Source organism: Temnothorax longispinosus, chromosome 6, assembly GCF_030848805.1.
Source record: "Temnothorax longispinosus isolate EJ_2023e chromosome 6, Tlon_JGU_v1, whole genome shotgun sequence".
Taxonomy (NCBI): domain Eukaryota; kingdom Metazoa; phylum Arthropoda; class Insecta; order Hymenoptera; family Formicidae; genus Temnothorax; species Temnothorax longispinosus.
In genome coordinates this window covers 239,446-266,656 of record NC_092363.1, presented here as the reverse complement: position 1 = coordinate 266,656, position 27,211 = coordinate 239,446, and the positions used below count along the sequence as shown (strand labels likewise).

General features: G+C 36.8%; 3 protein-coding genes across 3 annotated transcripts; 1 reads left to right on the top strand and 2 right to left on the bottom strand.

The window, feature by feature from the left end:
• The first annotated feature begins 137 nt into the window (after positions 1-137).
• Positions 138-9,868, top strand: LOC139814611 (CD63 antigen). Its single transcript, XM_071781013.1, has 6 exons — positions 138-765; positions 1,030-1,248; positions 4,002-4,184; positions 4,561-4,773; positions 5,864-6,071; positions 6,242-9,868. Exons 1-6 carry the CDS (start codon positions 703-705, stop codon positions 6,298-6,300), a joined length of 945 nt encoding a protein of 314 aa, XP_071637114.1. The 5' UTR covers positions 138-702; the 3' UTR covers positions 6,301-9,868.
• Positions 9,808-13,744, bottom strand: LOC139814610 (uncharacterized). The gene is made up of 5 exons (XM_071781012.1): positions 13,269-13,744; positions 12,501-13,091; positions 12,295-12,360; positions 12,138-12,230; positions 9,808-11,931 (listed from the first exon to the last, which is right to left on the bottom strand). Exons 1-5 carry the CDS (start codon positions 13,566-13,568, stop codon positions 11,890-11,892), a joined length of 1,092 nt encoding a protein of 363 aa, XP_071637113.1. The 5' UTR covers positions 13,569-13,744; the 3' UTR covers positions 9,808-11,889.
• Positions 13,745-13,883: 139 nt separating this feature from the next.
• Positions 13,884-16,577, bottom strand: LOC139814609 (uncharacterized). Its single transcript, XM_071781011.1, has 5 exons — positions 16,080-16,577; positions 14,911-15,465; positions 14,729-14,794; positions 14,566-14,658; positions 13,884-14,346 (listed from the first exon to the last, which is right to left on the bottom strand). Exons 1-5 carry the CDS (start codon positions 16,482-16,484, stop codon positions 14,305-14,307), a joined length of 1,161 nt encoding a protein of 386 aa, XP_071637112.1. The 5' UTR covers positions 16,485-16,577; the 3' UTR covers positions 13,884-14,304.
• Positions 16,578-27,211: the final 10,634 nt, after the last annotated feature.

Genomic DNA, 27,211 nt, shown 5'->3' with positions numbered 1-27,211 from the left:
ATATTTTCTATATAATTATACATATATTTTTTATATTTTTATATAAAAAATTTTGTACCAGGTAAGAATATATTTGAGTAAAAATATATTAATACATAATTTTAGCATTTAACTGAAACAATTAATATATAACATGATATGAACATATTTGACCGGAATATTAAATAATAATTTACAAATTTGCATAAAAATCATATGATACGAAGACGCATTTGGGTACATCCTCCGAACAAACAGAATGATCGCCAACCATTATAAGTTCCCCTTGCCGTTTGGTGAATAACTTTTGCCGACTCGAATCACACACGAACCGATCGTCGGTGCAAATGTCCGTGTGTATGTATAAATTTTTCATTCCCCCTCCGGTCTTTTTCCATCCACACCTTTCTACTTCCTTCCGGTTCCGTCCGGTCGGTCGCGCATGAGAGCACGCAAGCGCGCTTACAGACCCCCGATGCTGTTGTGAAATCCATCCACCGCGCACCGCATACGAGGGGGTTTTCAGTTCGTGAACATACGCGATCGGGTTCACCTCGAATACCAGGTTGTAATACACAGTGTAACTCGACAAATGATTTAATCGTGGCAAGTCGAACTATTATGCGGTGCGCCGAGTGCGATCGGCGTCGAAACTTTATGTGACGAAAAGTTATCTGCAGGTCGTTAATTGTTCATTAAGAAGCCAACACTTCGAACATAACGATGGGAACTAGAAGATTAGCCATATCGCGCGCTTTTGTTTGTTGCTCGAACATAATTTTCTTGGTGAGTTACCGGCCATTTATTTTGGACGCGACTTTAATTTAAATCTATTTTTAATAAATTTTAATTAATTATAAAGACATTTAAGAAATGTACATGTAAACATATAGATAAAATATTGTGATGGATGTAATACTAATGCGATGTAAATCTCAAGATCGATATCGAATTCGAACCGCCTCTCGTTTTAATATAATGTATGATTGTTGTAAGCGGTTTAGCAAATCGATGAAACTTGAAAATTTGTTGTTTTTCTCTTCCTTTCAGATGTCAGGTTTTGTGTTGATGTCATTGGGAGGATTATTATTAGCCGATAATGAACGGATTTTATTATCGCGTCTGCTAGGACCTGGTGACATTCACCCCGATCAACCTCTCTTTTATTATTTGGCTTTTGCTATAGTTGCATTAGGATTTCTTATCGCCATCACCGGACTTCTCGGATGCTGGGCGGCTTGTCTTTTTAATCGCTGCATCACGATCTCTGTAAGATCTATTTTTTAATTTTTTTAACAAATCTTCGTTATATTTATACATTTTCAAAGTGCAATTTAAATGTGCTTGATAATTTTTAAAATAATCTTTAAGAACAATGTTTTATTATTATTTTCGTTTTATACTGACATTAAATAAAAATAAAATATATGCAATGTCTGAAACGTTGTTTAAAAGTCTATATGTGGACAATGTACCTGGACTCTAACTTTTTGTAACAATCTTTTTTCGTAACGATAACTTTAACGGTATATAAGCTAATAAAAAATATAATAAATAAATAGTTTACATATACCGTGATATTGACCTCTCCTTCGTATATTTGAATAGGAAATAATTACTCGTTCAAGTTAAAGTTTTTGTTTATTACTTATTGCGGGTACGGCGTATATTTGAATGCATTAATCAGTTGTATTTCATGTGCAACGTTCTGTTGTGAATCCACTGTTGTTGCTCGTCGAGCCTATCTGAAACACCAGATTTCCTACTTCGGGTTCGGTCATGCATCGTTGCCCGGAAACGGATCTGCTTGTATGCAGACACGCGCGTAAATAAAAGGAGGGCGCGTTCGAGCGCCGCGTAAAAACACTAATTATCCGCTCGTGGTTCGGACGAACGAGAGTTAGTTCGCTGAAAAAATAAATGCCATCGTTTTACCCATTTTTAAACTATTTAAACTATTTAAACAGTTACGAAACATATCAAATTGGATATATACAAAATATGAAGATATATAGAAACTATATTATAATTATTTTAAGCTAATATTAAATTAAGGAGTTAAGCAAATAGATAAGAAAAAATACGATACCATATGTGATATCTTGAAAAGTTTTAAGAAAATTACAAGAAAATGTCGTGTCAGCTATTTTAAAACAGCTTTGTGTAATACGAAGCTGAGATATGACTATAGGATATTGCAAAATGACTAACATTTTCTATTATTATGGAGATTTAAACTATCTTTTTACAAAAAAAACAGCGTTTTAATAGTTAATTATTCATAAAATTATTAAATTTTTAAATATCGTGCTGCATATGATTTCTTTGTAATATCTGTAAAAATATACGTATACAGGGTGTCCCATTTTAACCTTTCCACGCAATTATCCACCGAACTGTTGTTTGTTTTGTTGTTCGAAAAAATATCTGAAATTGAACTTACTTTGTTTCGAGGGGGACATTTTTATTATAGACATAAGTCTTGTCTAACAAGTGGAGATGCCTCCAAAATTTCAAAATAATTTTTGTTTTATTAAATAGAACCCCCTCAGTATCGAGCCTAACGTTATTAAGTGTGAGACGTATATCTTCGCCAAGACCTTTGACATACGGTAGTACAACGCATCTCTGTGGATCGAAAAGATTAACAGAAGTGCTATTCGCGTGAACATCGTGTGAACATGAGTCGTCGTGTGGCTCGAGAAAATTGTGATTTTTCGGTTTATATATTGTAACTCGCCAGCATGATACGCAATGCTAATTTTGGTGCCGTCGTGGGACATTCTCTGTGTAAATAAGTACCCTCTTTTTTATTTTCTGAGGTTTAAACATCACTCTATTATTTATTAATTTTCTAGCCTCTCATTTGTGATGTTTCAACCTACGGCATTACCGAGTTCAATACACCGCGGACATAAACACACAGTACACGAACATTCATACATATACACAGTGTCATATAGCCCAAAGGTGGTGCTGAAGGCACTATAAAATCCCTCATCCGAGGGATATAACCGTAAAAAAAAATGTTTCTGTCAAAATCTCATAAGCACTAGACTGAGAATGTGCCGACGATGGTACTCGTTTCCTCATCAGGTATTTGAATTTCTGCTCCTTAAAATTTTTGCATTGACTTAAAGGAATTTCTTTTATACTTTTTGAAAATTTTAACTTTTAACTCTTAAATTATAAATTTTAACTAATGACTATGTTATTTGACCTCACGCTGTATTTTTGCTTTGTTAGATCACTTGATAAGGACCCGAATCCTGGGTTGAAACATCGTGAAGTTTTTATGTACTTTTGCCAATTGTTGTCGATATAAATATATTCTTTTGGTTAAATAGTATTGGCAGAACAAACACTTACTTTTTGGTATCTCAATAATTGTTTATCAGAGGAAAAAGTGGTACAAGACTTTTTGACTTAATTTGGTCTCAAGAATATGTTGCTGCATTTGTGCGAAAATAGAATATTGTATAAATTATGTTACAACATACATAAGTGTTTACAAAAGTTGGAACACTATTGCAACAGCATATTCTTGAGACCAGATCAAGTTAAAAAATTCTGTATTATTTTCCCCTCAGACAAAGAATTATATCGTACTAAATTATCGTAAACTAAATATTGAAAAATTTACCGAATTTTTCTTAAATGTTAAAAAAATATTACGTAAATAAAAAATGTTTTAGACGAATAAAAAAAAGGATAAAATAAAAAATAGTCTTATTTTAAAAAAACAAAGGTTATCTTAAAATCTTGGAGGCATATGATTTCTTTGTCTTCACTTGTTAGACAAAACTTATCTTATGGAATAAGATGTTCCCCTCGAAACAGAATAAGTTCTATTTAAAATATTTGTTCGAACAATAAATAGTTCGGGAGATAATTGCGGAAAGATTAAAATAATACACCTTATATACAATGTTTAAAAGAGATATAGGTATGTTATGACGCGCAAAATTGCAAATAGCTTGGCTTGTTTGCGATGGATCTTCTGATATCTTTATGTTTTCCAGTATCTCTTAACAATAATATTGTTGCTCTTTGGTGAATGCACCGTGTGCATCATTGCTGTCTTCTGGCCTCATGTGGTGGGGATCGACGTAAGACCGGCACGTCTGATACGCGCTTTACAACGCAGTTATGCTGTACCTGGACGTGAGCAATTCACAGCTGCCCTCGATCTTGCACAAACAACAGTAAGTTTATATGTCATCTATCAAATTTAAAAGTAAAGATATAATGTTTACAGATATAATGTTTTCTAACGATATATTTAAATATTCAAGAGCATTGTGATTAAATTGATTACAGTAGCCTATATGCCAATATTTCTAGACAAATTAACATAATAAAAACTTTGACAAGTAAGATTATATAAAGTGCAAAAAGAGATTCTTGTGTTTTATATTTATTAAGATTAGAAGAGACAAAAGATACAAAATATACAAAAATAAAAAAAGAAAAAAGATCTATCTCAAACACTTTTTACGTGGATAAAATATGTATTTAGTTTATATAATGATACCAAAAGAGAAAATGTACGCATGTCATTGTCGTTCTGACCACTTACAGTTCGCCTGTTGTGGCATAAACGGAAGCAGCAATTACGGCACGTCGTGGTGGCGACTGCAGGAAGTCGGCCGCAGAGAATTAGTGGTGCCTCTCAGTTGTTGCACCCTGAATAACGCCAATGAGACAGACTCCTTCCTCAACCCCGAGCCTGCCAATCTCACTCTCTGCCAGGCTCTGAACCCTGCCGAACATCAATACGCCCGGCACACTGCGGTATGCGCGATAATGAGGAAGTTATTACTCCTTTTGCCGTCATGCCGTGCCATGCCATGCTGACGCGAGACGAACTTTTCGAATCGGTTCGCATTAAAAGACAGATACGGAGTTCTACATACCAAACGGGAACAAATACGTCTTCAACATAAAATATCGACACATCATTGAAGCGCTATATTTACATGAGGCTTTATGACGCTATTCTCGTTTCATGAGAATGAAATTCCGTTTAAAAGTTATTGCAGTTAAGAACATTCCTCTTGCGCGAACGTAAACGCAATAATGCGAGATAATATTTGAGAAAAAAAATGCAAACTCTAGGCTCATTTCGAAAATTATCATATTAATTAATTTTTCCTCTGCGGCCGTGGTATTCGGTGCTCCGATTTTTCGCGCTTTGTCCGAAAGTTTGCGATAAAACCGGCATGACTTCGTACACGAATACTAGGAAAGGGATGTCGTGTATCGATTAATGGCTTTGTCTTGATAAAGACCTCCATAACAAGACTGCGAGAGCAATTTATCAGAATGCGGGCAGCCGGCAATGACGTTACGTTATGGTTGCACTTTTGTAGAATTGGCCGAAAGATATAATAGAAATCTCATAGAAATATGCGCAATTATGATGAGGTCGAAGATGTAACAAAAATATAACCAGTAAGTATTCGACATTGACCATTTATCGACGCATCGACGTCGAATCGATGTCGATTTGACTAATCATTTCTGAATAGATATATTATAACAATTATCACATCGTGGAAATATTACGTCCTTTTCTTAATAATAATAAATTTATAATCTTGTTATAAGAAAAATTATTAGTCTCGACAACGTGAGTCGTGTGCGACCTACGCGGCCTAAACGGAAATTTACTGAAAATCGGGCCAATAGAGAAAGTGTTAAGCTCTAATAATTTCGTAAAATGATTTAAATTGTATATCTCTCTAAACACGAGTGACTTCGTCACCGGTCTATAACAACAGCGATTCGGACAACAAAAGATACAAGCTGATACATCTCCGGTCAATAATGTTTTAATTTTGATTGTTATGCATTGTATATAATTTGTTCATTTTATATTCAGGGTTGCCTTGAATATATCGAGAAGTGGACGCAAGATCAGGCTCTGATCTTGTTGGCTATCGTATTAGCGGTCATGTTCGTCGAAGTCACGGCGCTTTTCAGCATACTTCTCGCTTGCTCCCGAGAGAACAGGAGAAGTAAATCGCAGGCGTCAACTTTCACCTCCACGCAGACTTTAAGCCCATTCACTGAGAGCGATCACGACTTTAGTAAGAAGTTCTTCTTATGCTGCAATTTTAGACAACGCAATTTAGAATACATTTTTCAGTATGCTTAACTTTATAGGAAGAATATTTCTATCAAACTTCAGTATTCTCGGAATTATTATTCACTATACTATTCCATCTTATCGTGCTAATGTAATTTGCCTGGATTACAGGTATAGGCATCGAGAACAGGATGCATACGGCCGGAACGACGTTCGGTGCCAAATCATGAAGATGGCTGGAGGGCAGCGAAGGACGGACAGCAATCGATGTCAAGGACGCGAATAAGCGAGAAACGTGTAACGATACTAAACATAGCGTGTTAGCGACGAGCGGAAAGAGCATAATCGAGGAATGGCGAAATCCTCCCAGATACTCCGAAGATTTGCGAAGCGATCAAGTGTACGAGGAACGGGCGGTCGACGTTGTGATCGATAATCGTCCTCCGGATCTTCTTAAAATGCATCCACGGTGCGCGTCGCTGCCAAGGATAGCAAACGACGACGTGAATAAAAATAATAACGATGACAAATTGATTAAGATTAAAAGACCACAAGGTGGTGGCACAGTTAGAAGCATCCCTATTAAAGATTATCAGGCGTCGATCGCGCATAACATCGGCACTTTGAGACGATCCGTGGCACCTCAGTCGCAATTCGAGTCCCTAGTCTCCGAACCCGAGAAAAGCGTTTACATGCCGTTAAGGAAGAGAGTTCCTGTAACTAGCAGTTTGCATCACCGGTCCGCATCGCAGACTACGTGCATCGCCGCGCAAACCGTGAAAGCGGATAACGGTCCGAGAAAATCTTGCTGCTTTTGCGACAGTCAGCACGATCTGCGCGGCTTCTATTGCGCCAACGCCGATTCGAGCAAGCACGTTGAAGACATTCGATACTTTAATAAAACGGAGGATCAACGATCGCAAGACGGTTCCGATATAGATGAGTATTTCCGTAGGAGCTCACGCGAGAGATTCAGCTCGAATGATCAGCGGGTTTCGAGACGCACGCGTGAATCTTTGGGAAACATGAGAACGATAACAGCAACCGGTACGAAAAACGAGAAGGCGCAAGCGGAAGAGGAAGCACAGGCGTTGCAGTTAACGGAGGGTCATGTCGGTCAGAAAATATCGGCTTACGAACAGAACGCTCGGCGTAGTTTGCGCGGTTCCAGTCCCAAGTATCGATCGCTCTTTGAGGTAAAGGGACATCGTACCATCGGTGTACCGTTGGTGGGTATGCACAACGCTTGCGGCTTACCTGTCGTGGCTTCCTGGCACGATCACGAGCTTCTGGATTCTCTGCGGATCAGCCGCAGATTCGCCGGAACTGCGGGACCCATTTACAAGAGTCCTCGCACAATCCCGAACGTGCGACGTCGGACACAATCGAAAAGGAAGGCGCCGCAACCGGATCGCGGAATAATCCATGCGAGAGACATCAATCGTGGCATTAAAAAATCGACGATCAACTCAGCGGGGTATTTGGACGCTATTAATGGCAGCGGCAGGTCCAGGAGGAGGCATCGTCGCTCGTCATTTACCACGACAAAGGTTGGATCGCTGTCCTCGAAAAATTCCTTCAAGAGGATGCCTAGAAGATATGAAATTAAAACGAGTTCGCTGGTGGATACCTTTGGCAGGAAGTCGATTAAAGGAGGAAGCGCGAAACGGACGACTTTATACGCGAAGGACGACGGCGAAGAGCCGGTGCAAGTTCTCAAGAGCTTATGCTTAAATCCTCTGGCGCGTGTCAATCCAGAAATGGATATGATGTGGTGAAACTCGTAAAGAAATTAACGTATCTGCTTGTTTGCTCTTATCGATTAATGCATTCATACGTTAAGTTATTTAAAATAAAGAAGTTAAGTACCAATTACGCAAGCGTTAGGTATCGTTTGTTTAACTATTTAATGTTAAATTAGACAAACAAGATATAAAAACAAGCTTTCCATTTATTGGCATTTCCATTAACTATCTCTCATATGCTTCTATTTCTCGTATATTATGAATGAATTAATTACATCGTCTGACTTGTGTAAATATATATTTGATATATTATTGATATTGGATTTTATACTTGAAGTTTCATAATAAACGGAATCCTTTGTTGCCCTCATTAAGGTATATCATATTTTATCTTTATCACATATTTAAACAAAATATAAGACTTTATTTCGCCAGTAAATATCTAACAATAATGATTTTTTATTCGACTAAACTATCATTATTTAATATAGTTATCACGACATTTCGATCATTGATTTTGGCTCTTTTCAAGTGTAAATCTATAAATCACAAATTCAATAATTAAAAAGCATGTAAAATTGTAACTCACAATACTAAAACTAACGGAAAAAACGCTACGATACAATACACTAAAAATATTTTTTAAAAACGATAAATTATGAAATTAGTAAAAAGCATTTCACAAATATCTTTCTAATCATGACATTATGCCAAAGCAAGTTATGAGTCTAGAAGCTAAACTTGAGCTGCTTAAATTAAATCATAAATGGTGTTTTTATGCAAAATATACAAAAAAAACCGTAATGGAGAAGAGCAGATATAATTGTCATAGCTTAAACAGTTATTTGTACAAACAGTTTTATCATTTTAGGCTATTTTATTTTGAAAAAATACAATAAAAAATTACAATTAAAGTTAATTACAATAGAATACAATAGAAAGTTACAATTAAAGTTAATTACAATAGAAAGTTAAATTTGGAATTTTTCTGTACAAACTATGGATATATATTTTTAATTTAAGAATTCAAATAAAATTCAGTAATTCAATAAAAGTAGACCAACCTGTAAAAAACCTCCATCAATTATAATCAGCAGTTCTCTTTTCTTCAAATGTGTGCTTCTTTCTTTTTTTATAGTCGGGGGGAGTCCGGGAGACTTGACCATAGAGGAGAGTTGAACCAATTCAAATATCTCGTTCAAATTTTGTGCCAAGCGCGCAATTGTTAAGTTGCTGTATTATATTATATTGTTGTATTTATATAGTCAAGTCTCCCGGACTCCCCCTATACCATATTTTCATCGTACAATTTATAATGCATATAATGTGTATACATATATGCATTACGTATATGTACCTTATTTTTATTTTTATTTTATTTTTATTACTTTTGTTATTTTTAATATTATTTTATCATCTTCTTAATTCGTTAGTAATAGCGTTATTAATTTTAGACTAATTTTTTATCCGTTATATCGCAACGCTGCCGCTATAGCCCCTATACCGTACCCCATACGCGCTGATTTGCGTTTAACACTACGCAAATCGCATTACGATGCCTACAATAACCGCACAGGTGTAAGGTTCCTCACGCTTCGTGTCGACCGCCCACTCTACCACCCCAAAATTAACCTAAATACAACAAGTACAGTGGTCAAAACAACGTGTCGACCACAGAGCGGAAGCGCGACCCTCTTTAGGTCTGACCGTGGCTCTGCTGCGTGCTGCGTATCGTCAGACCCGCGCGGCAACGCTAGCACTCGAACATGACCGACGGTTTAGAAGGAATACAATCGGCTCACGCCTCTCATGACCCGGTAATTATAACGACATTAGTAGCGGTTTCAGGGACGGGGTAAATTATTTAATGCTTCAAATTCCGCTTTAGGAATTTATTTCGTCTAGGCTCGCAGAAACGCATGAAAAACGCGCTGGTCTAGTTTATAAATGGTGTACAAAACAAAAAAAACTTAACGTAACCTAACTATGAGGATAAGGACAAAAAGAATAACTTAACTTGGACGACACCAAACACAAAAAAAAAACAACTTAATCTATAGCGACAGCCAATCTACGCGATAGCGAAAAAAGAAATAAAAGAAAAAAAACGCGATTCAGACCCTCGACCCTCAGACCCCGGGCGTCCACCACGCTTCCTTGGAGGTTCTGGCCCATCGTAGCCCTTTCCCTTTAGATATAGGCCCTGGGCTTGCCATGCCTCACCGCACTCGGGACAGGAACGGACCGTGTATCCCGGACGTCCGCATCGGAAGCAAAAGCATCCACTGGCTGGAGCCACAGTTCCAGCAGAGCTCCCTTTCCGCTGGACGGACTTCCCCCGGTCGGGATTCCTGGGCTGGCCTCCGGAATACCTCTGGCCAACCGGGTGACTGCCTCAGCCACCATAGCATGTAGTCCCTGGCGGCGGGAGCCTCTTCGGTCGGGTCGGGTACCGCGGACCACTGCCCGAGGTCCGACCTCCCTTGTCGGGGTCGCGTTTGACATCGTCCAGACGGTCTGCGTCGACACAGACCGTGTTCAGGGCCGAACTAAGACACCTCGAGTGGTAAAACGCCGTTCGGTCTGGCGGCGCACTTGATCCCAGAATTCCTCCAAAATCCAGGGTAGTCCATTCGGAGATGGTGGAGGAGACGCCTCCACCGCGCTTCAAACTTCTCTTCTCGGGGATTTTTAAAATTTTCTCAAAGTTTTAGTAACAGCTGCAATAGCATATAAAGCGAGAGGGATATGATAGGGCTTTAAGTCCTTCACATGGATTTTCTCTATTGGATTACCTGACAAATTAGCCAGTCGTATCCCTGCTAAAAATGACCGATTGATTCCGATTAAAAATTTTGAATCCACACGAATCTGGATTTTTGATCCGGAAATCACGGATTCATAATGATTACACCGACTGAAAACGATTGAAACGGATTCGTATTCAAGGATAATGTAATTTTAATCGGTTTCTATCGATTTGAATCGGTCTTAGTTAATCCGTTTAAATCGTTATGATTTTATAACGATTATACCGATTGAAACGGATTCGTATTCAAGGATGTAATTTCAATCGGATTCTATCGGTTTGAATCGGGCTTAGTCAATCCGTTTAAATAGTTATGATTTCGTGATTTCGGGGTTCACGAAATCATAACGATTAAGTAAAACCGATTGACTAACGATCAGTTTTGCAGTGTTGTTGCACGATTTTTTTTTTTTACATTTTTTAAATAGCTATAAACTTCTAAACTTAATGATCGTAACGAAATGACATAATATCTTTAAATGACTATTTTACACGATTCTTTGTTGGCGACATGAACATTATAAAACACGCATTGCCTTTTATGTTAACTTTGGTTTCGTTATCTTAATTATTTTGGTCTAATCAGCTTAAATTCAGCTTTCAAATTCATTATACTACTTGCTTTAGCACAATGTCATGACCAGAGAGATATATTTGTGGATACTTTTTATTGATTTATTCATGACTTAGGTATTTAGAAACCTTTTTTTTTTATATTCTTATTATATTCACAATGTATTACCAGATAGCCAAGCATTCCTTGGCATAAAAAGGAAATAGTGTTTGGTATAAGTTTCCCTTCAGTTGTCATCATATTGCTGTCACCGGACAACAGTAATTTCGTTTAGAGCAACTTAAAAGCATTATGCAGACAACGATTACCTTACGCAAACAAGCGGAAAGCTCGTAGCATACTTATTGCCATAAAAGTTGCCACAATCTGTTGGCAACCGTTTTGGTGGCAATAAAAGTCGGCAATCCAATAGGCAAATTGGAAGCAGCCGCTTTCCTCAATATATATTGAAGGTAACTTATTAGCAGAGAAGTTTTAAGCAAATTGAAAGCAACCTGCGGACAACTTGCTATCTGGGTTGTATTATAACGTTTCTCCGTCACTTTTAGTTTTGTGATCAGTTATAATTTTACATGCTTTTTAATTATTGAACTGTGATTTATACATTTATAGATTTACACTTGAAAAAGACCAATGGTCGAATAATCGAAACGTCGTGACAACTATATTAAACAAAGAGAGTCCATGACTTTTATACTATTAAAGTTAAATACGTCATTACCACAGTAGCGATCTGAAATACAATGAGAATTTATTTCTTGTTGTTAATAATGATATAAAGAATTATAGGCTGCGGTCCACTTAACACTACAAAAATGATTTGAAGCATTCTTCTTCTCCTCTTTTTTTTAATGAAGAAAGAAGAAGAAGAAGAAGAAGAAGAACGCTTCAGATGATTTGTATAGCATCAAATGGACTGCAGCCATAATCTCATCTTACTGGAAGGAATATTGTCATATCCAGTTCAAAGAATTCCGCGGCAGTAAAAGAATATCTCCTATGATAAAAGTATAACATCATTTCGATTTTGTCCTGAAACCAATTGCTTTTGTTAAATTGTTACCTACAATCCGGCTGAGGAAAATGTAAAACTTACCATGCGGCATTTCTTGTTCGAAAAGGGTAAGCCATATTTTATCACGCGCTCTTCCACGCGATTTGCCTGAAAGGATAGTAATAACATGCTACACGACAGTCGACAGTTTGGTTTCGTTTATTCGTCTATTTTAAAGAAAATATCAAATAGTCGAACATTTTAATAAACACGAAAAATGATATTACAATAAAGCTCTCGGTTTTTACCTCATAGGTCGTAAAGTGATACATTGTGAACAAATAAATATTTTGAATCAATAAATCCAGTACATCTATAAAGAGTTCTTGTATATTTTTGTGCTGCTGCAAATTTTTTATGATTGTGTATGTAATTGAAATAAGTCCCAGTAATGTGGACATGAGGGTGAGCAAAGCGCCTATCCCGTATAATGCGTTTATCAGTTCGGCACTATCGAGAAGTACACCGTGCAAATAGCGCACGTCGTAAACCGTGATTTCCCCTAGCGATCCGGTTACCGGTAACTCCGAAACGTGAGGGACTATCGTCTCGTTCAGGTGACGAAAACGTTGGCGTATCAGATCCAGAAACATGCACATTATTAAGATGCGATAAGTGCCACTAACGTTAGGAACTACATTTCTCAACATGAATGATATTCCTTCCAATATTCCTTCCGATCTTCCTTCCAATATAGCATTACCGACGTCGTAATAAGACTCCCAACTTAATATGATAAACGTGTACACGAAAAACAGATACGTGAATATATGTTTGTCCTTCCTTGGATATTCTAATGCTATCGCCTGTTCGTCGTATGTCAGAAGTTTGTCAGACAACTGCAACAATTACGCGCAAAATGTGATAATTTACTTATTTATGATTTGAATTTGCATATCATTTGTTTCACACATCCTAACTATGTTAGTTACCTTTAAAAAACGTTTATCTTTATCGAATTTATGGCAATACACGTTTTGTATACGAGAAGTATACGAGATCAAAGACTCATTTACCTTAACGAAATTCTCGCTCCAAAAGGCTGCCACGATATAGTAAGGGGCGAAGGAAACAAAACCCATACTAGACTGCAGGATGTCAAGTACCTTGTCCTTTTTAGTTCTTTCAATAGGCGTATCGATGTACCTCTCATAATAATATATACCCATGTATAAACAATGAAATAAGATCCATATTATACAAAAACAACAGCTCCAGGTACTGCTCGATTTCAATCGGCCGTTCACCAAATTGCACGAAAATAAACCTAATGCTTTCTCGAGCATTATTAAGAGTTTTAGATTTCGAAAAGGCATTTTTTGCGTTGATTTCGTTGATATTGATTTTTGACACGATAATTGCTTTTGAGAGAGTTATTTTTAATAGAAAAAATATCTTTAATGTAAAAATATTATTAAATAAATTTATTGAGCTAAGCTAGCCGATTTGTATAACGACCGAACGATTGCCGTCACGCCATGCAACTGAATTTTACGTAGACATTATCGACTTCGATTTTTATTCCTTTTTATATCTTCGTCGAATCACGTTTTGCCGTTACGCACGTCCATACTTTCCGATGCAATCAGTCTGATAAAAAACGGAGATTAAGATTGTGACAAAGCACCGACACAATCATATTAACGATCGTCAAATCGCGCGTGGTACCCTAACGTTGCATATCCATTTACGACACGTCAACTAATAATAAAAAATGGCAATGGCATTCGTCTACTTAAAGATACGTGTCGCGTGTTACGGTTTCTGTTCCACATTGAATCACGCGACGCTCGTGTCGGCGTCGATATAGAGTTGATAAAGAATCATGATTTTGTTACATGCATTAAGCTTGTTCGGAATCTATGTCAAAGAGATACTATCAACTCGTCGGTTATTATATTGCGGACTAATGATTAAGCATGGTACACACATTTGCACATATTTGTCATAATATATGTCTCGATACGCGATGAATTTTTTTATTATATTTATTTATATTTGTTTTATTAGAATATATAGGTATCCATATCATAAATATTTTAATAAAGAAGATTATACCAGTATTATGAAATAAGTTGCTAATGACGCAACAATCTGAAAATAATTCAATATAAAAAAATTTAGTAGTAAAAATGTAACAAGTATTTATTTTATAAAATTATTCTTTCCATATATAATATTAATTTATTAATTTTTTATTTAAAATAAATTAATATTAATTTCAAATTTAATTTTAATTATTTTAGTTTAAACAAAAGTTAGTAATAATGATAATAAATTAATTAAATTAATTTCAAGGAAAATATTACTTACGGAGTGAAATAAAGGCAAGTCAATCGTGAAAAATCCTGCCGCGTCGAAAGACACGCAATTGTGTAAAAAATACGTTAAAGCACTAATTTTAGTCTAAAATGTGAAAACAAGTTAATGTTATACAAAACATTTCCTTGGATAATCACATTTTTTAGATAATCACCGTCGTTTTTCCTGAATGAACAAGCATGGTCATACTTTTGTTCAAGACACACGTGATGTTATTTGCCTGAAATATACCGTTTGTATAACAATGATTTTTTTTTACTAAATGTAAGTAAATAATCTAAAATTCTTCAAAAATAAAACGAATTTTGTAGATAAAAGGAATTAAAAACTTCGCACCTCTTCCGTTGTACAATGACAAATTATGGATATAATTAGTATTAGCATCATCGGAGGACAGACCAACGAGCAGGCTGTCGATGCGCTTCCCTTCCGAAAGATACTCAGGTTCGCAACAACGCACATCATGAGAAATGAAAACGATAAAAATAGAGGATATCTGTAAATATCATTGAAAGCTTTGTGAGCGTCGTAAAGCATCAAATACATAATTTGTACATCCGATATTTCTATTGCGTTTGGTTCACGTCGCTCTTCGTCCCACGACACATTCGGCGCGATATTCTTGTTCAGATGTCTGAAGCGTATCAGTACGAGGTACAACAAGAGAAACTTTTCCAGAAAGCTATACATTTGTATGATCATCATACAAAGATCTAACAGTAATGACAGAAATATGTCGCCCACCAACTCCGTAAGTCTCATCACGTTTACAAGCAACAGACTAACAAAGATTAATAAAAGTGCAACGATCCAGGGTATCCATAAATTGTCTCTCCTTTTGTTTTTTATTTGTGCGACTTTGTAGTCATAACCATCCAATCGGTCGAAAAACTGTGGAAAAAATAAATATTAAAAGCAAAATGAGAGAAAAGTAGAAAGAGAGAATAATTTGTGATTCACTATGGAAACTCATCTTGCTCTCTAATTCTTATAGAGTAGTTTCGCCACTAATATATTAGAGTGATTGCGATAGTCACTCCAAAAGAGAGGGTTGTCATTCTAATTTGAATAAATGCGGGCACTCATAAGGTAGAAGTGAATTTTTTACTTAAATTTTTAGAATAACTGCTCTACTGAAGTGATACGATCTCAATCTAAAGCTATAGTGAATCACGATTCATTAAAGATTGACAGATAAATAACTTTAATAGAGAGAAATTTTTCACTTAAAATTGTAGAGTGATATAATTCACTCCTATAGACACTGATCTACTGCACTCGAAAAGAGTGCCCTTTCACTCAAATGGAGTGCGATTTTATTCCAATTTTTAGAGCGCAATTTTACTGTTTCTTAGAGGTGACGAATCGCTCAAAGTGCACAGGCTCAATTTTCATTACACTTGCACTTTTCGTTACACTTGCATCTCTCTTTCTTCTTTTCACTCGTTTTGAGTGATATTACACTCTTCGACTTTTAAAGAGTATCTTTATCCCATCTTCCTCACCTTGCTGAAGTGATTTTGCGAAGAGTAAGCAGTAATGACATCGGCACTGAGACTTATGCATCCTAAGAAATGTTTCGCGAAATGTACTGTTATCTCTAAATAAATACGTTTTAATTTCACAAGATACAGGAACAAATAATATATACACGTGACGAAAAGGCCTATCCAAAAAACGCAAATGCCGTAAGTGGACCAGGAGCAACGCTTCACTTGACCCACCGTGACTTTATTGGCAAACAATCCGCACAATTTGAACAGTAATAAAAATGGCTTTATGCATTCCGCGCAAGTTTTATCAGCACTCTGTACGCATAGTTTTAACACGCGTTCCTTTAATGCGCGTATGTTTTTGGAGAAAACTCTTATTTCTCGCGAATATTTCCGGCGAATGTATTTGATACTCATGGAGAAAATATTAAATTATGTTTTCAAGCGTCCGAATACACCGCTCGAGAAAAATATGCGTTGCTGCGATCGAACGCACTTGTAAACCGTCACGCAGTCCGCATAGCACTATGTTCAATTGTTCACCCTCGTATGCTGATAGCTCTTACGTCATCACACACCTAATGATTATTTTTTATTTAGAATTTTAAATAATAAATTAGGAAGAGATAAAGAACTTTCATAAAGTATTATAATCGTACGATTATTATTGATAAGATTAGGATTATATAAATAGGGAGTATAAATTAGAATTAATAAGACATAACGTAATTAGGCTTATGTTTAACTCAAATCAGTTTGATAATAACACGTAAAATAAGTGTTTATAAAAGTATATATAGTTTTAAACAAATTGCTATTTATAAATTATTAGAATATATGAATTCTTATATTATAGTCTTACAGTATAAAATAATTGCAAAATTATCGTATAAATCGTATAAGTTTCTCCTCTAACTGCATCCAGTAAGGTCGGTAAGTTACCATTTACAAGAACACGCTATTTTATATCGACTACCGAGACGCCTGAGCCTGCTAACACGTTATGCTCTCCAGATTGGAAGGTTGCTCCTAGTTGGCGTTATCAGGTAAAAAGAAAAAACCATCTGAAATTGACAATACGCCATACACTGCGAATTAATTGTTTAAAAATAATTGTTATTTATAAATTATTATAGAATATATGAATTCTTATATAGTCTTACAATATAAAATAATTGCAAAATTACTGTATAAATCGCATACTTTCTCCTCTGCACTAATGACACTATTAATTAAATAATAAATATCTGCAAGCTTCAATTATTAAAGAATGTTGCCAAGTGTGTACCAATAAGTTAACATATATGTATACTATATATAAGGTACGTTATATATATTTAGTGACTTTATTACTTATAACATGTAAATAAAATACTTAAATCAATAATTTTTAATGTTTATGATAATACCTAAATTTATCAAGAAAATATTTTTGTTTCAGTTTAATAGAATATAATAAAGAAAGATAATAAAAAAGACTTTCAATCTGGTTCTCTTTTGTACGCTTTATTATATATATATTATATTTTACGGTTATTGATACGGAATGACAGCTAGATTGCGCAATAGCTTCGACAAAAATTACATCCCGGGTAGAATAAATAAGAAATCCCGTCTCCCTCTCTTTCTCTTTTTCTCCTTACGATCTCTCGCGACGAAGCGTTTAAATGTATAAGATTCGAAAATCTTGTCCCCGGATGAGTGGTTGTTCGGGGGCAGTCGATACATTCTTATTTCCATACAAAGCCTTTCAATTTCCCTACTGAGCCTTTGATATTTTGCAGGACGAGGGTCCCTTTGCCCACACCGCGACTTCGATCCCTCCCTCGTTCCCATTGATCCTAGCCCAGCTTTCCTTTTCGCGCGGGGAAATTATGTAAACTACCACAATATAATGTATACGCGTGTGTGCATGTGTGTGTGGTTGGATCGAAAATTCACAGAGAATCAGATTTGTGATCGCGGACATTGACATTTTGTAAGTGTACAAGATGTCGATGGCAAGATGTCTTATTAATTAATTGCGCCTCGATGTGCGTGCGCAACAGCTGCAAATATCTTTTCTCTTTATCTTATTGTTAGTATAAGGGTTCTAGTATAAAGCACTTCTGGAACTTGATGCGAAGTGTAATTCGTGCAGAGAATCCGACGCCGTAGCGCGGTTCGATTGTGCACCGGGAAATTTAAAGCAGAGATTCGCTACGATAACGACCGAAAGGACTCTCTCGGATGTGAAATTTCTTTTTCGCGGCCGCGATATCTCTTTTGGGAAACCATGGTAGCAGAGGCAGGCACAATGATCTCCTTCAGATTGTCAAACGCGTCGTTTAGTCGCGGGCACTTTGTAATGATATATCGTTCGTCTTATGAAGAGGTAGCTGCAGTCCGGGCATTGTGCTACTTTTGCGAGAACATGACCGGCAGCACGGTTCGACACGCGTTAGATAATTCGTTCCGTGGATACTTCTTACTTTTTCGTCAGAACCCTTTTTTGACCACCAGTAAAGAAAGGTACTAAGTTCCAATTCTCGATTAAGACGTTAGAAGTTGCCATTATGTCCGAAGAGCGATCTATTATGACAATTTCTTTGTAATGCAAGATTTTTAAAAGATGCATGAAAGCTGAATCTTCAGCACCTCTTGAAAAGAATGCTTAGAGGTACTAAACGGATTTGAAAGTTTTTAACATTGTCGATTACTTGTGTGAAAAGTATACTTGTACTTAAATTTAATAATAAAACGTCGGCATAATCAATGAAGGATCATACAGTTTGAAGGAAGAAAATAAACATTCTCCTATTTAAATATTTTTGCAAAAACTAAACATTCCGATAATATTATATGTTCTATCTTCTAAGAACAAAATGACAAGTATAAAGTTTAATTATTATTTGCTCCTGCGATCATAATCGACGCTCCTTTATTACAAAATAGTACTCTCTTCTTGATAATTCATATTTTTATTCTTTTTCGACAAATAGTATCAATAAAAAAAGCGAAAGTAGTATTGCAAGAAGCACTCTGACAGAAGAGAATTCTGACGTATATTAACGATGATCTTTGGCAATTGTCATAGCTCGACATGATGTTATTCTGCGTGTCGTACGATTTTCACGAATTCTTACGAATTCTAACTGATCTCTGTTGTGTCGACACAACGGATAATGGATGCCGGGATACCACTGCGCGCGGACTGCGAATGAACGATCCAGCAGGAAGATTAATCGTGAGCGATGCAAATGATGAGATGGAGAGTTTGTGTCCTGCCTGAATGAAAGTCCATTACGAGCATCTTCGAGGAAACCCTCTCGATTGCGCGTAGGGAAGGCCCGTAGAAGGGAGTGGAGAACGGGCCGGAGGACCGAACGGAGTGACATTGTGTCAGTAAAAGTTGAGTGAAGTGACACTCGAGATAAATGTCCTGCCGGTGTTACACACCAAGAGAATCTTCGAGAGACTCGCCGAGACCCTCGTCTTTCCTCATGCTATTCCGCACATGCATCGTCCACACGATTCCCTTTACCCGCGTTCGCCAACGATAATCGTCGACGATGTTTTCAATAATTGCAGATATTCTGTACAAGCTAAAGGAATGCGCGATGTGATAATTTTTCTTTCCCTCTTTTCTTTTACTTACATGGCGATTCTTTTACTTCTGCAGTAGATCAAGCATTTAACAATACCGGTATCAACAACGATCTGCCGCAGCCGATGGGGATCGGATCGCGTTTACGACGCTTCGGCGAATGTTAAAGGCTTCCACCTTATAACTCACCGAGAAATCGGGGATCATTAGACAAACGACCCGGGTTCAACCCCGACGAACTGCTTTCCCGCAACTGTCCGGTTGACCTAAATCTTGGGAAAACGGCGAACTGACGGACCGGACAAAATTCCACGCAGATGCGACGTTGCGCCATGACACGTACATAAATTTTCCTTTTCTGCCTACGAGCCTTTTGTTGCCGTATAATTTTTTCCCTTTCTTCCTATACGAACGCAGTCGTGCATTCTTTAGACAAAGAATGACCACGGTGAAAAAACGTGTAACAAGAACAGGCACAAAAAATGTTTCAGATAGAGAAATAATTAGACATCGAAGAAAATAAAAAGAAAATTTGATCTCCAATTTTATATCTTAGTGAAACGAGCTGTGCTCCATTACTTCTTTTTAACGTTTTGTCCCTTTAATCCTCGGATTCTAATTAAATCATCAGTTGTAATATTAGCTAATAACTTTACAAAGCAAAATTTATTGTAAAATATTAAAGTGTGAGATTATATCATATTCATGATTCTGTTGGAAACGTATATAGAGAATGTTCCATTTTAATCTATTATTCCTTTTATCTTTGCAGGATAAGGTCAAATCAAAAATATGTTCGGAGAAAAATTGTATAATCTGAAGAGGAACAAATAATAGTAAAATTAATGATACAATTAATAAAAGAATTATATATTATGTAATCTTTTTTGAAAAGCAACTATGCGTTTTCTTTACACCAATTAATTCATCTCATTATTCTATGCATAAAAGTGTTAAGATATAATCATCAAAACATTAATAAATACGAAATAATTTATATTTTATATCAAAATATGCTAGAAAATAAAATACTCTTTATAATATTATGAAAAAATCGTATAATTTTATTTTAAAAAGTCAAAGTGACCTTAAATTTTTTATGAAAAAAATAAGATTTTTTTTATTTTTTCAGACCGCAAGTTATAATTTGCGTGAAATAGACTTTTTTTGAACTGTCACAAAGGTCTCATAAACCATTATGATGAACACCTTGTATATATACACACATCAGAGTATCGGATAATAAGTATAACCCCCGCGTATAAATAATTATTTACACAGCACTTCTTCCAGTACCTCGCCCCGTACGTAGCAACGTAAACGCTGGATTGTCTTTTCTCTCCAAATCGCGTGAACGCATGAAAATCTTTATTAATTAATAACTTATTATTTATTGTTATAATCGTAAAACGATACAGGATTTTTCTATATATATAAATTAACTAGTATATAAATTAATAATAAGAAATAAAATAATAAGAGGAAAAAGCTTTCTTATATTTTATATACAGGGTGTCCCAAACTCAGACCTTTATAACTACTCGTGTAGTTATAAAGGACACTATAACAAACATTTATTGTTAATAAACTCATGTCCGCAAATGAACTGTTTCGACACTAGAGTGGTTTTTGAATTGAAGTATTTACAGTAGTTATTCAAAATGGTGACTATTTACTTTCATATAAAGATTGCAACGTCGATTTATGAATTCACGGACCCTGAAAATAATGTTGTATTTTAACTAGCTATAGACATAAACAACTAGTCTTTGATTCACTTGATTTATAATGCCAAAATAGGTCATTTGCGGACATGGGTTTTCACTCTTAAAAAAGACATGTTATCAGTAAATTTATTTTTTATCGAAGAATTTTATTGAAACTTCTTTTCCGCGATGCTAATTAGTTCTCTCGCTTGGCTCATTTCGTACTGAAAGATTCATGTTTTGACAACTTATAAATGATAGATTATTACAAATTTATTTTGGTTATCTTGATGCGTGAATAAGTAAATATAATAGTCAAGAATAAATGGCGCGCGCAAAGCGCGCTACTAGACACTACTTTGTATTGAAAATGCTTATTATATCATTTTTTATAACTACCCAAAGATTATCGGTGAAATTTTAAGACACCCTGTATATATATATATATATATATATATATTATATATATATAACATAAGAAAGCTTTTTCCTCTTCTGTGACACTTTTTTACCTCGCTTTTATGCTTTTATTACCTTTTCGTCAGCTAGTCATTGACCTCTTACATTTTTAAAGCTGGTCATATATAGACCATCCTCATTATAATTTAACGAGGATACACCTTTTTAAGCTTGAAATTTCATGAAATTTATGATGCTTTTATGGTTTAAGAAATAAAGAAACCGCACAGAAGCTACATTACGTCCAAATAATTTTTCTGATACTCAAGTTAAGATCTTTTTTATCGCTAACATACTTTACATTAATGGAATAGTGTAAATTATTATCTAAATATGATCTAAAGTAGTAGTAGGCAGTTACTTATCTGAAAATTAATAATTCACATATCTATTACTTTTTAATTTATCAACTTCTAACTATGTTTACAAGAGAGAAATCGAACATTTCCTTTGAGAATTCTTCAATTGAAAGCAAACTGAGCAGGAAGTAAACGCACATCCAAATATCTGCCCTTAAATCCTGTTGATGTCACCGGCCCTCGGATTACTTGGTAATTTCATTTAGACCGGCGAAGCTCTTCGGGATTGTGCTTACGAAAGGACGCGAAAGAATGGTCGCGAAGAGTCGCAGGAGTCGCTAGGATTTGCGCGACGGTACGAGTGATCTCTTGGAAAGATGGACGGTGCCGTTGATTCTTCAAATCAGTGCACGCCTCGCCGAATCTTTCGTCGTACAATACCAATGTTTGGACACACGGCGAGCGAAAGGCTTGCACTTCCCTTTCTTCGGCGCGAGCAAACAGTCCTCTGTCTCATTCGACAACCAATGCGATTGGTAGACCGTCCGTTGGAGTTTCTCTTAAATTCCTTCGTCGTTTTTGCGATATAACAAACGATCTTCGCGGTCCGGATCGCTCGATCGAGCTGATCCAATACACAAGGCGCCTCAGTAGAGATGCATAAGCCAATACACAAAGCACCTGCACGCCGCCGATCATCCGCCTTTTAACGGAACACGCGATTGATTGTCAGGGGGATTATCGGAAACTGATATAATTCATTTCTGATGTACTCCACGCGAAAGCAGTACGAATTTCTTCACGAAAATCGCGGAGCAAATTGGCTGCTCCGCCGTCGGTGTGCCTATCGTTCACGCTTCGCAGAACATTGTGTAGCTCCTTCGGCCTTCCGCACACGCAGGCAATCACCGACACGCTTCTGGAACGCGCGCGCCATATGCCAGCCGGTGATTCCACCACGGTCACGATAATTTGCGAAACCATCCCCGGTAATGAATCCTCCGCCGCGTGCTCTGGTAGCGGCTCCGAACGTCGACGATCGATCCCACCAGTCGAGTCATCCAAAACGTAAGGTTCCCGAGAAGGTAAGGTACTCTGTGAAAACTCACATCTTACACCGTGCCGATTCAAAAACTCATCCGGATCCCTTGACCACCACTTCGGGATACGAGAGAACAACGAGAGGCCGAGAAACGCGGAAGCTGTCAAACGCAATCAACGTCTGCGATGAGTTTCCACCAAGCTTCAGAGTGGATTCTTTCTTCGCCCTCGTGTAAAACGAGTTTTCAGGGAAACGCAAAAAAATTAAGGGCCCTTACGTGCCGGTTCGATTCAAATTGATTTCGCCGCGCGTTTCTGCTTTTTCTTTCTCATTGTGGTTCGCACGCGGTAACGTTACTCCGGTCTCCGTATCGGGTTACATCGGAATTGTAAGTACGATTATATAAGAAACACTTTTTATATATATGTATATATATATATATATATATATGTATTTCCGAACGCAACGTCGATGAAACTCGTAGAATTCTTCAAGAACACTTTTTATTGCATAATCAGTTACAATAAGAGTTTCTAAATTCTTTACAGTTATTTAAATGCTTAGCGTCATAAGTTGAATCAAATCGATTTAATTAGGGGAAGAGAGGGATTTTTATCACTCTAACGGGGAGCTGTGTCGTAAGTCTGACAAGTTAGTCGGCGCGCAATTTATTAAGGTTGCAGAAATCTACGTGTACACAAAAAAATATTACTAGCCTGTTAACATCCAAGCTTGGACTGTATTTGGCTTGTTTAATTTTAATTAATTGTATATCATATAACGATCGTGTTTTCCCTTATTATTAAATAAGAGTATGATTTCGCTAAGTAAGATCGCACGAAGCGATATCTGAGTTTAAACAATAACCGATTTTCAGAATTTTTTAAAATTAATTGAAATTAGATTTACCAATATATGCATGATCAATTTTTATCTTTAATTTTTTCGCATGAATCGACTATATGTTTCCGCGAGATTAGGTCTCCTCTAAAAAAATGTTAAATTAATTTTAAGATCTTTCTTGATCTATGTAATTTCTCAGGGCAAAATGCGGCGGCATTGAAATCGGCATTATTCCTACCGGGAGATGCATATCGTGCACCGTTGCCTTCCAGGTGGTTACCGGATTTTTCAGAACCGGACCAGGGCGTACCTGGGAAACCGCGGACCCTTCTCGTCTTACTTTCGGAATCGGCATATAGCGCGATAGCCAATCGGCGTCAACCGGCCTCGCAGAAATACAAGACCGTGACGTAACAATGGTGACTGCTCCTTTTGGTGAATAGAGGAAACTCCTTCCGCCTACAATGTATCTGAGACCTATATCTCGAGCGGCTATCTAGAGTCTTCCCTTTCCTCCCTTTCTCTTTCTCACTCGCCTCCCTCCGCGCGTTACGTAAAAACGCATTGACAGATCCAGGATGCTCGACACTGACCTAAGCCGGGATCAAATTCTATTTTTTCGGTTTTTGAACAGCTCACTGGCCGATCGGGCAACGATCGGACAGACTATTCGGATGAGAACGAGAGACGAAACGACTTGCACGAACTTTTAGTGAACATTATGTGTGTTTTCTGCTTGCTCTTATTTCCATTGAATCAATACAACAGTTTTAAACAAGCTAACTTCATTCTCGATCTAAATACAGCAGCAAAAGAATGGTGAACAGAGATTTGAAATTTTAAACAGCAGTAAAAATTTATGCAGAATATTGCAATTAAAATATCTTTTGTATCGTGATTGTTTAAAATTTTATGGTACATTTTCATACCATTTTAAAACATAAAATAAATAAATAAAAGTATAAATAATTTTATTGTAGTACATTGACTTTCACTGTACAGTCAGATAACTTTGTCTCTAACATTATGTTCATATCGAAATAATGTGTTATTTTTATGCTACTTAATTATATTTTTATTCTTTATCAAAGCTTACAATAAAATTTTTATTTCGTCGTCCAAAATATTAGATTGACAAATAATTGACGTTCATTTATAGATCGCCAACTATGAGTTCACTTGTAGTCAACGTAATTTGTATTTTGTCAGTTTATTGTTAACAGAACACTGCATTGTAACAGAAATGTCGACCCTACAACATAATTCACAGAATGAAACAAATTTTGATGTATGTACTTATTATTTTTTACTTTCTTTAAAACCTCACAGAATTGTTGTAAATAGATAAAAGCATTACAATTTTACAGTATCGTCCAACAGCGATTCAACTGTTGCATTAATTTAATTTTTATGTAATATATATTAACTTTTTAACCGACTGACTTATTTGTAATGCGACACTAAGGATGGTCCTATAAAAGTTCGAAACGTCTGTAGTTAAATATAGAATATTTTAACACCAACACTCAGTTACGGCTCGATGCTCCATATTTTTTATTGATTTTTAATCTTGTGTGAGCCTTTATTACTTGTTATAATTTGTTACATTCAATAAAATAGTTTAATATATACAATCTTCATTCTTCGGCAACTATCTCACTTCTCTCACGTTTTTCTTTCTCTAAGGGTAAGACGGTAGCTAAAACTACAACTGGTAGCTAAAACTATAACGACCGTGCTAGTTTTAGCCGACATTCGAGCATTCAAGATTTTGCATCTGTTACACGTAAGCGGACAATGACAGCCGCGCACAATCCGTTTGTCTGCAAACAGCTCCATTTCCCAAGGATTAAAGGATTAGGTGTAAGAGGAGTATATGCCTTGGCGGCCGACAATAATGGAAGAACAATCGCAACGCCCGGTAGCGAAGCGGCCCCAGTGCCTCCTAAGAATACCGGTGTTTCCCCAAACAAGGATTTGCCAAGGAAGAAAGGTGGCGTCATCACGGATTACGCCGTCCACCTTGGTCATTCACGGCCGTCTCGCACTCGCTGCAAATGCGGCGGCAACCAGGAACACGCACAGCCAAATAGGAAGGGATCGTGTATGCGCGCGTGTGCGTATGCTTGTGTCGCGTTCCTTAATGCTTCTTACTGTCATCGTAATGCGCTCCTGATGACACAAGGACAATGCCGTCCTCGAATGCGGGAGCCGGCATTCATCTACGCGTAATTTTGCGGCCGGGCTGTACCAATCTCTTTGTCGCGCCGATATTGGAGTGTAAAATGGGATTTCGTGACAAGTTTCGCTCTACTTTGGACGCAGCAGGTTCCGCGTATGCAGCGCGCTCAATGAAGTCCATTAGGATTTCTTAGTAACGTGAAATTTCTTCTAACAAGCTCGGCTCGTATGTTAATAGCATTCGCTGTAAAAATACGCGTGAAAATGCCACTTTTTCTTGTGTTAACCATATTGATTATTAATCATTTTAACTGTCTGACAAGAAAAAAATATGATTGATTAATTACCGACTTTGATCTGTTTGCGCACGATGAATATATATAAAAAATAAGCGCAAGAATAACGAAGATCAATACTTACGCTGTCCAATTTTTGAAATTTTTATTTCTTCTTTAACTATTTAAGTTGTAAATTATTATCTAAACTCCTCTGTTTAGTCTTTAACCCTTTGTCAGAGGCAACATGATCTCTGGAGATACAAATTCATCATGCTCAAGCGGATCAAAATGGATTAGTCAACCATCGGTGATTAGTCTTCCTCTTGCGAATAGCAATAGTCGTCAAGAATGCACTTAAAAACTGAATGCAACATTATGTAGACTAACATACGTTGCTAGTTTTCGCCCGTGTCTGCGCGTAACCGACTTCTACGATCTATTTTCAGACCGCAGGTGGTTTCACGGACGAGCGGAATCACATGTTGAGCTCGTCCTCTGTGCCGCAAGTGTCGGGAGGAGTAACCCTTCGATCGTCAATCACCCGGCGATCGCGGTGAACTTCCTGAGAGAACGATAGGGAGGGCGCGAGCTTAGAATCTGTTTTACACGACGGAACATCAATTATACGTTCATTATAATATGTAATTGGATTTTTTTTCTTTTCTCAAGATCTGAGACGCAGCCCGTCGAGACTGCGAAAGTTAATTAATTTAAGCGTATACACATGATTTCCGAACATGAGATGTCCCT